General features: G+C 37.0%; 1 protein-coding gene across 2 annotated transcripts; it reads right to left on the minus strand.

The window, feature by feature from the left end:
- Positions 1 to 5,669: 5,669 nt before the first annotated feature.
- Positions 5,670 to 12,366, minus strand: LOC127085469 (plasma membrane ATPase 4). 2 transcript variants are annotated; one of them, XM_051025982.1, is made up of 15 exons: positions 12,039 to 12,361; positions 11,253 to 11,609; positions 9,469 to 10,230; positions 9,180 to 9,302; positions 8,992 to 9,096; positions 8,749 to 8,893; positions 8,489 to 8,653; positions 8,097 to 8,335; positions 7,978 to 8,010; positions 7,793 to 7,874; positions 7,544 to 7,704; positions 7,282 to 7,455; positions 6,744 to 6,926; positions 6,227 to 6,408; positions 5,670 to 6,109 (listed from the first exon to the last, which is right to left on the minus strand). In XM_051025982.1, the coding sequence occupies exons 1-15, from the start codon at positions 12,084 to 12,086 to the stop codon at positions 6,013 to 6,015; spliced, it is 2,856 nt and encodes a 951-aa protein (XP_050881939.1). In that variant the 5' UTR covers positions 12,087 to 12,361; the 3' UTR covers positions 5,670 to 6,012. The 2 variants fall into 2 exon arrangements, with proteins under 2 accessions (XP_050881939.1, XP_050881938.1); XM_051025981.1 differs by having other exon boundaries at positions 8,097 to 8,653; positions 12,039 to 12,366.
- Between the last annotated feature and the right edge of the window lie 406 nt (positions 12,367 to 12,772).

Genomic DNA, 12,772 nt, shown 5'->3' on the forward strand with positions numbered 1-12,772 from the left:
CCTTAGCATTTGCTGTCTGTCTGTTTGTGTGTGTTTGACAGTTATAGGCTCGAGTCCCCGACTCCCTATTAACCTGTTGTGTTGTTGTGTGCTTGGAAGCTGATGTAAGTCCATCGAGTGGCATTTGGGTTCCAGTGTGCGTGCGTTCGGTTCGGATGCTGATGTAAGTCCAGTGATTGGCATTCAGGCTCCACGTTTGCCTCTTTGTGTGAGTTTAGGTTCGGATGCTGACATAAGTCCAGTGATTGGCAGTCGGGCTCCACGTTTGCCTATTTGTGTTCGTTTGTGTGCGTGTCAGCCGAGCTACGAATGCTCTGATTCTTCTCTCGTCCGAGAAGATACGTATGCATAGGATGCGATATCCTAGCGAGCATGTGTCGTTTCCCCAGTCCGAACTACTTCGACTCTGATGTCTATGCTTGATAGACTAAGTAGGCCCAGGATGCGATATCCTGCCGAGTCAGTTTCAGTCTGTTTTCTTGTGTCTCCTTCAGCCAGTGTGTGAGTGTGAGCAGTGTTTTAGCAACCATTTTCCTTCCTTTTGTGCGTGGATCCCGTAGAGTACTACGGATGCGTAGGGGTGCTAATACCTTCCCTTCGCATAACCGACTCCCGAACCCATTCTCTTTGGTCGCGAGACCATGTTCTTTCCTAGGTTTACTCTGAGCGTTTCCTTTCCCTCTTTTGGGATAAATAACGCACGGTGGCGGCTCTGTTGTTCTTCTTTTCCCGCCGGTTTTTCGCGTGAAGCGACACTTCCTTTTGAGCATATCCTTTAACCATAAGTCTTGCACGATATCTTTCCACTTGATCATTACCATCACGCTTAATCTTATAGACCCATTTGTTGCCGATGGCTTTCCGACCCTCTGGAAGTACAACAAGATCCCATGTCTTGTTTCTATAAAAGGCTTCCATTTCTTCCTGCATTGCTGCCATCCATAGAGAATCACTTAAGCAACTCACAGCCTCTTGAAAGGTTGATGGTTCTCCATCTTCTGTTAGAAGACAATATGCATCATGGCTTGCCATAACATAGTCTGACTGCCAATTTGGTTTCCTTTTCTGACGTGTTGGTCGTCGAACTTCAACACCATCAGGTTCCTCTAGTTCTTGTACCTCGTGCTCTGGTTCTGCTTCAAAAGAATCATCTTCTACAGACTTTCCATCTATATGAAAAGTAGTGATATCTTTAGAAGTACTGTCATTTTCCTGCTCCCTTTGCAGGTCATTCTCTGCAAAGATTACATCCCTGCTGACAATAACCTTGGGAGAAGTGGGATCCCATAGGCGATACCCCTTGACACCATCAGCATAGCCCAAGAATATGCATTTTCTGGATTTTGGATCCAGCTTAGTTCTTTCTTGGGAGTTGTACATCAAGTACACAGGACATCCAACCACGTGTAGAGTAGAATACTCAGTTGGCTTTCCTTTCCACATCTCCATCGGAGTCTTTAAACCAATTTCACTTGATGGCGATCTATTTATCACATAACAGGAAATTTTCATGACTTCTGCCCAGAATGACTTGGCTAATCCTGCAGTTCGCAACATAGTTCTAGTCCTTTCTAGGAGAGTTCTATTCATCCGCTCTGCTACATCATTCTGCTGAGGCGTATGAGCAACTATAAATTATCTCATTATACCATCTTCCTTGCAAAATGCCAAAAAATCACCGTCTGTATATTCTCCTCCATTGTCTGTCCTCAGGCACTTAATCTTCTTTCCAATTTCAAGCTCAATTAGTGCTTTGAATTGCTTGAATATTGAAAACACATCTGACTTCTTCTTGATTGGGTATACCCATAATCTCCTGGAGTAATCATCAATGAATGATACAAAATATTTTGCTCCTCCTATGGACATTTGCGGCGACTCCCACACATCAGAATGAATCAAGTCAAGTATGTGTTTGCTCTTAGTAGTTGATCTATCAAACTTCAACCTATTTTGTTTGCTTACCACACAATGCTCACAGAAAGGTAGACTTACTAATTTGAGCCCGGGTAAGAGATCACGTTCCGTAAGAACTTTCAAGCCTCGTTCTGACATGTGGCCCAGTCTGCAATGCCATATTGCCGTTGAGTTTTCTTGACTAGTTGATGCAATTGACACATCACCTTCTTGCAACGTCTCTCCCATAAGAATGTATAGATTTGCAGATAGCTTATATGCCTTCATCACTACTAAAGCACCTCTCACCACCTTCAAGATCCCACCTTCAACATGGATCTTGCACCCGAGATCATCTAATTGTCCAATTGACAATAAATTTTTCTTCAAACCTTTCACATGTCGTACCTCTTGAATTGTGCGAATTGTACCATCATACATTTTTATTTTGACAGTACCGACACCAACAATTTCTAAGGCGTAATCGTTTCCCATGAACACTGATCCTTCTGAGATAGGTTGATAAGTGTAAAACCAATCTCGTCGAGGATTCATGTGCCATGTTGCTCCTGAATCAATTATCCAAACATCAGTTAGTTGTTTACTACCTTTGGAATTAGTTGTTTCTCCGCTATATAGAATCTCTCCATCATCAGAGGTATTGGAAATACATCCTTGAGATGAACTTGCCTCAGAAGACTTCTCACCATTCTTCTTAAAACAACAATCTCTTTTCAAGTGCCCTTTCTTGTCACAATTGTAGCATCTCACATTCATCTTACTTCGAGATTTTGATCTACCATGCTTACTGCACATGTGCCCTTTCTGGCCACAATTGCTTACTGCACCTGTGTTTCTTGTACTGTGGTTGTATTTTATGCACTTTACCTCTTTTCCTATCTTACCTGGCTATAACATCATGGGTTAAAATGGATAATGAGTAACATCATGGTTTATGAAATGGATTATTTGATTTAAAATTGGATGAATGTTAATATTAAAAAACTAATGGATAATGGATTTAGAGATTGTGGATTTAGGATGTGTGATGGGTTAATTGGTTTTTTTAATTGGAAAATGGCTTTAGAAATTGGTCAATGAATAAGAAAAATGGGTAATTGGTTTGGATGGTTAAATTGGATATGAAAAAATGGTTAAATGGATTTTGATTTTTGAGTATTGGTTATTTGGATTGATTATGGACATGATAAAAATGGTTTAATGGTTTTTGGTTTTTGGACATGATAATAATGGTTTAATGGATAAAAAAATGGATTTGGTTTATAATTGGATATGGATTGTTGAATTCAACTGACACGACTTGTGAATCGGATTGAACCAAGGTTGAATGAAATGAATGAATGAATATATCAATGCACCAAGAAACATGTAACCAGGAACCAAATGGCTGACCAAGAATGGTTATGGATCAATAATCAAATGAGATGTAAAACCACATGGCCACCTGATTAACGAAATACGTTGTCAAATCCTGATGATCAAGGCAGGACCCAACTGACCAAATGCCTCCAAGTCAAGCAACTTACAAAGTTTTTCCAGAATCACCAACTCCAAAATCTCAAAAAGTATTTTCAAAGGAGGTCGCATTAGCAAGCCACCTCCGCCAAAGATTCCATTCATCGACGAGATGTCGATTTTTATGCATAAATATATCGAGCGGATCGTCAATATTGTGGGGGACGATAATTGCGGTTACCGAACCATTTCGGCTTTACTCAGTAAAGGAGAAGATAGTCATACACTTATCTGTCATCAACTTATCCAAGAGTTGAAGACGCATAAAGAATCATACACACGGTTGTACGGAAAGAAAGAAAAATTCAATGAAATTTATGAGTCTCTTGTTTCTTGCCTTAGTGATCCAGTTCTAGAGGCAAAATGGATGCGCTTCTCTAACATGGGTCATCTAATAGCACGTGCGTATGGTAGAGTGTGTGTTGACCTGACACACTATGGTTTTTTGGAAATCTTTTTCCCATTACGCACCGCCCCATCTTAAAATCCAAACGATTGTATCATGTGTATTGGGTGGTTTTCAAAATCAAGTCATTTTGTTCAAGTTTACTTAAAACCGGGATGCCATATACCAGTTACATCACCTGAGTGGACGAGTCATTCAACCACAAAAGCCGAGACTTGGCCGGATTGTTTTATGAAAAGGATGCAAGAATTCGAGAAATTGAACAACATTGAAAAAAAATCAAATGTACAAAAGTCCAATGGGGTACCACCAATAGATTTAGCCGGTGACATGTATTCTGATTCGTTTTAATTTTTTATTTTACCGGACAAATAAGTGTATGTAATTATGTCTCAATATAAATGAAGTGTTATATATTCACCATTTGTTCATATTTTGTCTTAATGCATTTTTGATCTTCCCCATAACAACATTTGTTTTTTTTTGTAAATGAAAAAAACATGTTCTGTTTTAGGGTTCTGTTTTGAAACTGGTTCAGGAGAAGTTCCGGAGATTCATCTTTGGAACAAAATAATAGGGTGCGGTTCCGGAGATATATTTTCGGAATCAGTATGTCAGTCATTGAGTGATCCATATTGATATATGCCTTCTATAAATTAAGGTGATCTTATGTGATATTTCACATAAACTAAAAATGTCTCAAATATCACAAATAAACATTGTCTAATATGTCACAAATGTATCATTCTACAGCTATACACCCGGGCACACATTCAAGCTCAACGACTTCACCTCCCTCTAAGATATCAAAGACGAAATCTATTATCTCCTATCTTACGGACAATTGAAAGATTGTGAAACTCGAGTACCGTTCACTGTCGATTGACAATGGAGGGAAGATTGAGTTTATCAAATTTAAGCTCAAGACGCAAGGGAATGTAAGGGCTACGTGGAATACATTTTTCCGTTTCGAAACAAAAGTTTCGCTTGATTTGGAAGCGACGATTTCAAGATCAATCGAAGATATTCTGAAGATGTTGAAGCGTCCACATGAATATTTAAGTGTGATGTTGCATTTTATGATGAACTCATTTATGTAATCCTAATTTTATTTTATGAATCTTAATTTTAATTTGAAAAATTACATGTTTTTGGATCTGATACTGATGTGTCTGTATTATGGAAATGTAACTACGGGAAATTTCCGGAGATGCATCTCCAGAATAAATTAAACCAAACAATAAGGCGTCACTCTGAATTATCTTACTTGAGTGTGTGTTTGGGTGCGTCTGAAGATACATCTCCGAAAACAGAGAACATTTGTAGAAATTCGTATGGTGCAGTAAAATCTTATATAAGAAATGGTCTTATCTAGAACCTAATCTTGTGACTTGGTCGGCCAAAAAGCACACATTGGTTTTCAGATCCAGTTTTAAGTATGGGTGAAAATATGTCAGACTTATTAACAGGGGCATTCGGCCCGCCCTATTGAAGCGTGATCCGACCTGACTTGTCTATCAAAAAGACTAGGCCTATACATTTTTAAAAATCTACTTAGTTAAATATATCAGACTCAGACTATCAAATAGACTATCAAATGCATTACAACAAGATACAATGACCGACCAACTCGTCTCAAAAATATAAGAATAATTTAGTAGCAAGGGTGAAAAAGTGAGGTGATAAGAAGGAAAAAGAAACCGAACTACATTTTTTGTTTTTTTTTTTTTGATAAACTATCAAACACTTGTTTCTCACTTTGTTGAAGTAACTAAATACCTTTCTCATCCTCTCATTCTTTAGACTAGACATGAAATAGAGGCAGGTAAAAGAGACCAAAAGATTGCATTCATTCATTATTGAACATCACTACTCAAGGTCGAGCTATTGAGTTTTGTTCAGCTAAAAAATATAGAGCTTTTTGTGACCTTAATATCACTAACATTTCCAAAACTAAGACGCAAGTAAATCCTATCAACCATGTTATTTGGTACTTAAGAGAATAGTATCTCCTCTAGCTACTGGCGTATAGGAGTAACCATTCAAACTTTCACAAAAGGACCCTTCAACCTAATCTAAAGACATAAGATTAACTCAAGTCTTCACTGTATTTCTTGTTTTTGCATCTTGAACAAGCACATAACCCTGTTCATCTTGAAGGTTGTCTAAGCTCCTTAAACAGTGTAATGTTGTTGCATAGTGTCAATGTCAAGTCCCTTAAGCTTCACAACTGATTCGACGTGACCCTTTAGAGTATGAAGCTCCCTAAGCCTGTGAATAAATTTAAAAAATCACTTAGACACTAGGATATATATGATTTTTTAAATCATCCTCAACATTAAAATTACCACTTCTTGAATCCTTTCAGAAACAGACTCAATGGCTTACCGTGCAACCTCAGCGCGTCTCTTGGCTTGCTCAGCAATCTCAGAAAGCTCCCTGTAGCTATTCTTGTCATTGAAAAGGTTGGTTGTTTCTGGTGACTGAAGACCATGGAGAGTCCTCTGAGCAGTTGCCCACTGTGCTTCTCTCTCTTCTTTGCCGTAGTCTTTCTTTGTTGTGAAAGCAGTCTGTAGTTAGAAAACATAAAATAGGTTTTGGATCTTAAAATCTCTGGATTAAGATCAATAATGCAACTAATAGTAATATAATACAACCTCCGTCCCAAATATAGACTTTGTTGCCTAAACTAGTAGTATTAAATTTATTGATGATTGGTACTATTTTACAAGTTTACCCTTCATGAAAGAAAATTAGAGTGTGTTTTCATCATAGTATTGTAATATAATTAGAGGTATATTGGTAAGAAAATAATTAATGTGTTCGAAAATTTGAAAGGTATCTCAATGCTCAAAGAGGGTTTTATATTTAGAGAAAGAGATTCTAAGAAAGAAGGAGAAAATACCTTGTTCTCCAAAAGATTATCCCAAGCTTTGCCACTTAGAACATAGCGGATTACGAATTTGAGTATATCAAGAGGGAAATATGTCACTAGACTGTACACCCAGATTACACCAGCCCAACCCCATCCCATTCCCTTAATTCTTGCAAAGCCCCAATTAGCATATACTGCTATAAAAGTTGCCACCTGCAAATCATGAAACAAGTTATTATAACTAACCAATAAATTCTGTTACCATACATATGCTCCTAGATTTTAATTAATACTCACTTTACCCTTGTATTAAACCAATAACTATTTCTTCCTAAGGCAACTGAATTATTGACTTCATTCCATTTCCACACTAGTGATTCAAAATCTTATTTTAACTACTATTAAGAGATGCAGTGTACATTTTCCTAAGTGGTGGTTGTGGAGAGGAAATGAGGAAAATGTGTGATCTTGACAGATCAAGGACACTGCCTTTATAATAAAATCATAAGAGATAGAAGCAAATTTATATACAAAGTTGATAATGGGAAAATAAGAGGTTGAAGATTACCAGCTGAGCAATCATAAAAGCACCCAATAGGAGAAGACCAGGTCTTTCCAAAAAGGACCAGCTACGGGACCTGGTGACAAAAATTAGGGCCTGGCTTATAATACTGACTTGTAGGTAGAGGGCTGCCATCATTTCATCAGGGCTTTTTCTGAGAGACCTCACACCAAACTTGTCCTGCAATAATGGAAAATGGGTTTATGGTCCTTAAAATTGTTGCCACTGGGTGATAGTATTGAAGGAACCACGAAATATAATTTTTTACCGAGAAGAAGTCGGTATCCTTCATGAGCCAGAAAAATACTACTGTCATTAATGCCATGTAGCTACCTAGCACAACACCGGTAGCAAATATCTCTTTCAGTTTCCAACTGTCTGGTAGTGGAGATGGTTTCACTCTATCCTTGGATATTGTCATAATGGTACCTAGTGGCATAAGGGTGAAGGAACTTAAATTAATATTTTTCACAGATGATTGAAGTAAACTATGAAGATCAATAAGAAACTATCTCACCATCATTCAGTATGGCGATAATCAACACCATGAAGGGTGCAAAATCAAACTTCCAGATCAACGCAATGAACATGAAACCAAACTGGTAAAATGAAGAATAGATCACATGAATTGTATGAACCATGAATATAAGTATAGAAAAGAAGTTGACATTTTCTTAGGAATTAAACTATTTTTGCACTTACCACAATACGAATGGTGATTGACACAGCATAGATCTGCAACAATCAATATTCTGTGTTTAGAATGCTAAAGATTTTTAAATGAAATTAAGCAATTAAATCAAGCAAGGAAGAAAACTAACAGTATAATTCTTCATCCTTTGGAAAATTGCCCTGCTGGTGAGCACTGCACTGATAATAACACTTAGACCGGGTTCAGTAAGGACAATATCAGAAGCACCTCTAGCAGCATCTGTAGCGTCAGCAACAGCAATTCCAATATCTGCTCTCTTTAGCGCAGGAGCATCGTTGACACCATCACCTGTCATTCCACATATATGTTTCCTCTCTTGCAGCCTCTTTACGATTTCATATTTGTGTTCTACCATGTCACAAGAGGAGATAAAAACAATTAACATGTTTTCAAAATGTAATTGTATAGTTAACAGATGCAGAAGTTCCATGATGTTTGAAATAATTGAAAACAATGTAATTGATGATGTTATCATTATCATCATCATAATGAAGGACCTACCAGGAAATACTCCAGCAAATCCATCAGCCTTCTCAATCAACTCGTCAACTGGAAGAGCTGCAACAGCAGCATCCTTGCTTTGACCGAGTAATGACGAAGATGGATACATGTTTGTTCCCATCCCAAGCCTTCGGCCAGTTTCCTTGGCAATGGCAAGCTGATCACCTAGAGAATGTGAAATCCAAACAATGGTTAAGCTACATGATTTCATTTATGATATGAAATGTGAACTACAAGAAAGTAAGAACGTCAAATCTTACCGGTAATCATCTTAACATTCACACCAAGGTTCAGAGCTCTTGTGATGGTTTCAGCACTATCATGCCTAGGAGGATCAAATAGTGGTAACAGACCAACAAATTGCCATGGTGCACCAGGGCTATCTTTATTTTTCTCAGGTACTTCCTGTTATAAACAGATAATTCAATGGTAGAAATAAAATTAGGATATTCAAATAAGTCGAATAAACGATAAATGCTAACAGTAATATCAAATTTCTAGACCTGTCTAGCAACACCCAAAGAACGGAGTCCACGCTCGGCGAACTTGTCAATTACGGAATGAGCTTTCTTCCTGACATCCTCTTTGCAGTTGCAGAGGTTCAATATCTAATCCAGGAAAAAATATCGATCAGTATCTTCATGATCATAATCATATGGTGGCACCACTTCCATCAAAACAAATATTTTACCTGCTCAGGAGCACCTTTGCTTGATCGATGCCAATTTCCATCAGAGTCAATGTAGGTTAAAGCAGTTCTCTTGTCTACAGGGTTGAATGGGAAAAAATGAATCTCCCTAACACCAGCTCGTGCCTGTGCAATTTAAAACTAGAAGTTAGATTTTCTTTTATCTTCATCCTACAAGTCACTATCAGAAATATAGACTACTGGGGTCTAGCGCAGGTAGTTGATTTGCAGTTCGATTCCTACTGATAAAAAAACTATAAAAATGATAGAGCATTTAAGCGTATTTATTTACCTCCTTTGGATCAGCAAGCATACCAACAATTGCAGCATCTATTGCATCCTGATTCTCAGTCCTAGAAGCCCTTGCTGCAAGAAGGATAACATAATCCTTCTCTACATTCTTAGCAAAAACCTCAATCAAATTTTTATCAACAGACAACTTATTTAAGGTCAGAGTCCCGGTTTTGTCACTGCAGAGAACATCCATTCCTGCCATTTCCTCAATAGCTGTCATTCTCTTTGTAATTGCACCTTGCTGAGAAAGCCTGTGAGAACCAATAGCCATAGTAACAGACAAAACAGTTGGCATAGCAATTGGAATTCCACCGATCAAAAGAACCAAAAGATTGTCAATTCCATCTCTATACTTGCGGTGTTGAATCGGATACATGACAACGAGCTCAATCAGTATTCCAACAGCAATTGAGCAAATGCAGAAATTACCAATTGCTGTGAGGACTTTCTGAAAGTGACCAACTTGATTGGTGTTGTCAACAAGGTGAGCAGCTTTACCGAAAAATGTGTGCACTCCGGTAGCAATAACAACTGCTTCAATCTCACCTTTCTTAACAGTTGATCCAGAAAAGACTTCATCTGAGGGATTCTTTGTTGCCGGAAGAGATTCTCCAGTTAAAGCAGACTGATCAACACTCAAAGCATCACCCTCAAGAAGACGAGCATCCGCAGGAATGATATCTCCTAATTTAATGCTGATTATGTCACCTGGGACTAAAATTGCAGCATCTTCTTCAGACCAGCGACCATCTCTGAGAACCTATAATTTTTGTAGCAAGAAAAGTAAATTGAAATCAATTAATAAATTAATAAAAAAACACCATGTAAATATCCAATTTGGTTCTTGAAATTGTAGCTTTCTATCAATCTCATCCCCATTCACCCATATTATCAATATTTCAAAATGATCCCTAAAACTGCAAAATGTTAATCAAGTCCCTCCCTCTCTCTGTGGGGGATCTGCTATGAAATAAATCCTTAAAATCATTCAATCACTTTCAAATTCATCCCAGATATTATCAACTTAATTTAATTCCAGTCACTGCAAATACCAACCAAGGGACGGATTCGATTAAAACTTTGCGATTTCAAAAATCATATTAGAATATCGATAACATGATGAATTAGATTAATCCAATCTTACAATTTCAAGAACATATTTGGAGTAAACAGTCATTTTGTCACATAAAAGTTTGATACACTGTCATTATAATCCCTCAAAACTAACTAACAAAATCACATTCAAGTATCAAAATGACTAACAAAAAACACATTGAAGTATGTTTTTATACTTTTGATACAATAAGGACCTCTGTAGCACCGACACGACACCGACACTTGTAATTATGTTAAATTTATTTGTTTTTTCAAATTATTATCAATGTCGACGTGTCAGTATCGTGTCCGGTTTCCATGTATGTTTCTATGTCCGTGTTTCATCAATATCGTGTCCGGTTTCTGTGTATGTGTCTATGTCCGTGTTTCATAGAAGGACTATTTTAACAATGTCTCACAAATTTAAGTATCAAAATCTATGAAGCAAAGACACAAACACCGGATATGACATCGATACGTCGCCACCGGTAATGATTTGAAAAATATGTCGCCACCGATAATAATTTTAAAAAAACAATAAATTGAACAAATCACAAGTTTCGGTGTCCGACACCAACACACTTTTTTTCAGAGATCAAAATAACTATTTACTCACCAAACAATAATGGATGCAAACAAAAGTAAAAATAAAACCAAAATAGCAATAGATTTTATATATAATTATACCCTTGTTTTCGGGGCTAAACCAGCCATGAGAGCAGCAGCAGCATTTCCAGCATTATTCTCTTCAATGAAACTGATAGTTGAATTAATAACCAACAGAGAAATAATACCAACGAAATCTTGCCAATCAGGAGGTCTTCCACTTCCATTAGCCAAAGCAATCGCCATAATAGCAGCAGCTTCCATAACCCATGATAAAGGATTCCACATAAACCCCAAAAACTTCAAAAACTTGCTCTCCTTTTTCTCTTCCAATTTGTTCGGACCAAAAACCTGAAGCCGATTGGCTCCTTCGTCGGAAGATAAACCTTCTTTCGAACATTTCAGCTGCTCAAACACTTCCTCCACCGGAATCCGTTCCTGAAAACGTTCAGAGTGAAAATCATGAACTCAAATTTCTAATTCAACAAAATTAAATATCATTTTATACCAATAATTCAAAATAAAATGAAGAAAGTTCGATACACGCGCGTAACAGAGGCGCGTGAAAGAAAGTGTAGAAAGTTAGTTAGCGTAGTAGTTACTTAAAACGGAATTTATGTTGACGCGGCAAAACATAACAAACTGATATGAATACTATTCTCATCAAATTTTCATGACTAGTTTGGTAATCAACAAAACAAAATCCAAAAATTAGCGTCGTGATTCATATGGAAAATTCTTCATGAAAATTTGAAACTCAAGTGTTAACAATTTCTATGTTGCGTTAGTCCATACAGAATTCTATTCTTTTTAAGTCGAGTCTGATATGATACTCTGATTTTCATTAAAGAAAAAGAACGAACATACCAGATCAACGTTCTCGTTTTTTATCTCTTCAAGACTGATACCTCCCATGTTGAAACAGCTATCAAACTACGAACGACGAAGTTTTGAAATGAAATATTAATGAAGTGAAGAGTTTTGCAGAATCATGAAACTAAATGCAGAGTTTATGAGAAAAATAATTTGAAGAAAGAGTGATGCAGCGGTTAGTTAGAGTCAGTGGATGGTGTATATATACTCCAAATGGTACATGTATGCAATGCAATATGCAATGTATGTATCCATTACATTACATGCATGAGTAAAGTAATAACCGGTGAAGGTAAGGTACCAAAATTGTGTTGGTGAGACTTGAGAATCGATGAGGTGTGTGGTTTATGGGTTTTTGTTTTCAAAGTGGTGGGGTTCCACTTCCACATACACACATGTGTGGATACTTTTTTGATGCATATAGACTTATTATGATATAGAAATTGGGATTCTCTTCTAATGCGTATTCTTTCTTCCTTTCCTATTTTCTTTACTATCCTTGTAAAACTTAAATTTCTTTTTTCAACCTCACAATTATTGTTTTGTTTTACTTTCTTTTCTAGTCTTTCTTACGTACCTATTTTTTATACTATGTTATCTTGCTATTACTATATATGTTTTGCCTATTTATTGCTAAGATTATAGACTTATATTATTGTATAATTAAGAGATTTAATTAGTATAGAGTCAAAGTATGGTCACATTAGTTGCACACGTATCCTTTTTAT

The sequence above is a fragment of the Lathyrus oleraceus genome, chromosome 5 (genome assembly GCF_024323335.1).
Source record: "Lathyrus oleraceus cultivar Zhongwan6 chromosome 5, CAAS_Psat_ZW6_1.0, whole genome shotgun sequence".
NCBI classification, from domain to species: Eukaryota; Viridiplantae; Streptophyta; class Magnoliopsida; order Fabales; family Fabaceae; genus Lathyrus; species Lathyrus oleraceus.

Excerpts from the sequence above, each read along its gene's own strand:
- LOC127085469 (XM_051025981.1), bottom strand. The coding sequence starts at position 12,086 with ATGGGAGGTATCAGTCTTGAAGAGATAAAAAACGAGAACGTTGATCTG. Across the intron at positions 9,097-9,179 it reads GCAAAGGTGCTCCTGAGCAG|ATATTGAACCTCTGCAACTG; the intron begins GTAAAATATTTG and ends TTCCTGGATTAG. Across the intron at positions 8,654-8,748 it reads GAATGTTAAGATGATTACCG|GTGATCAGCTTGCCATTGCC; the intron begins GTAAGATTTGAC and ends CACATTCTCTAG.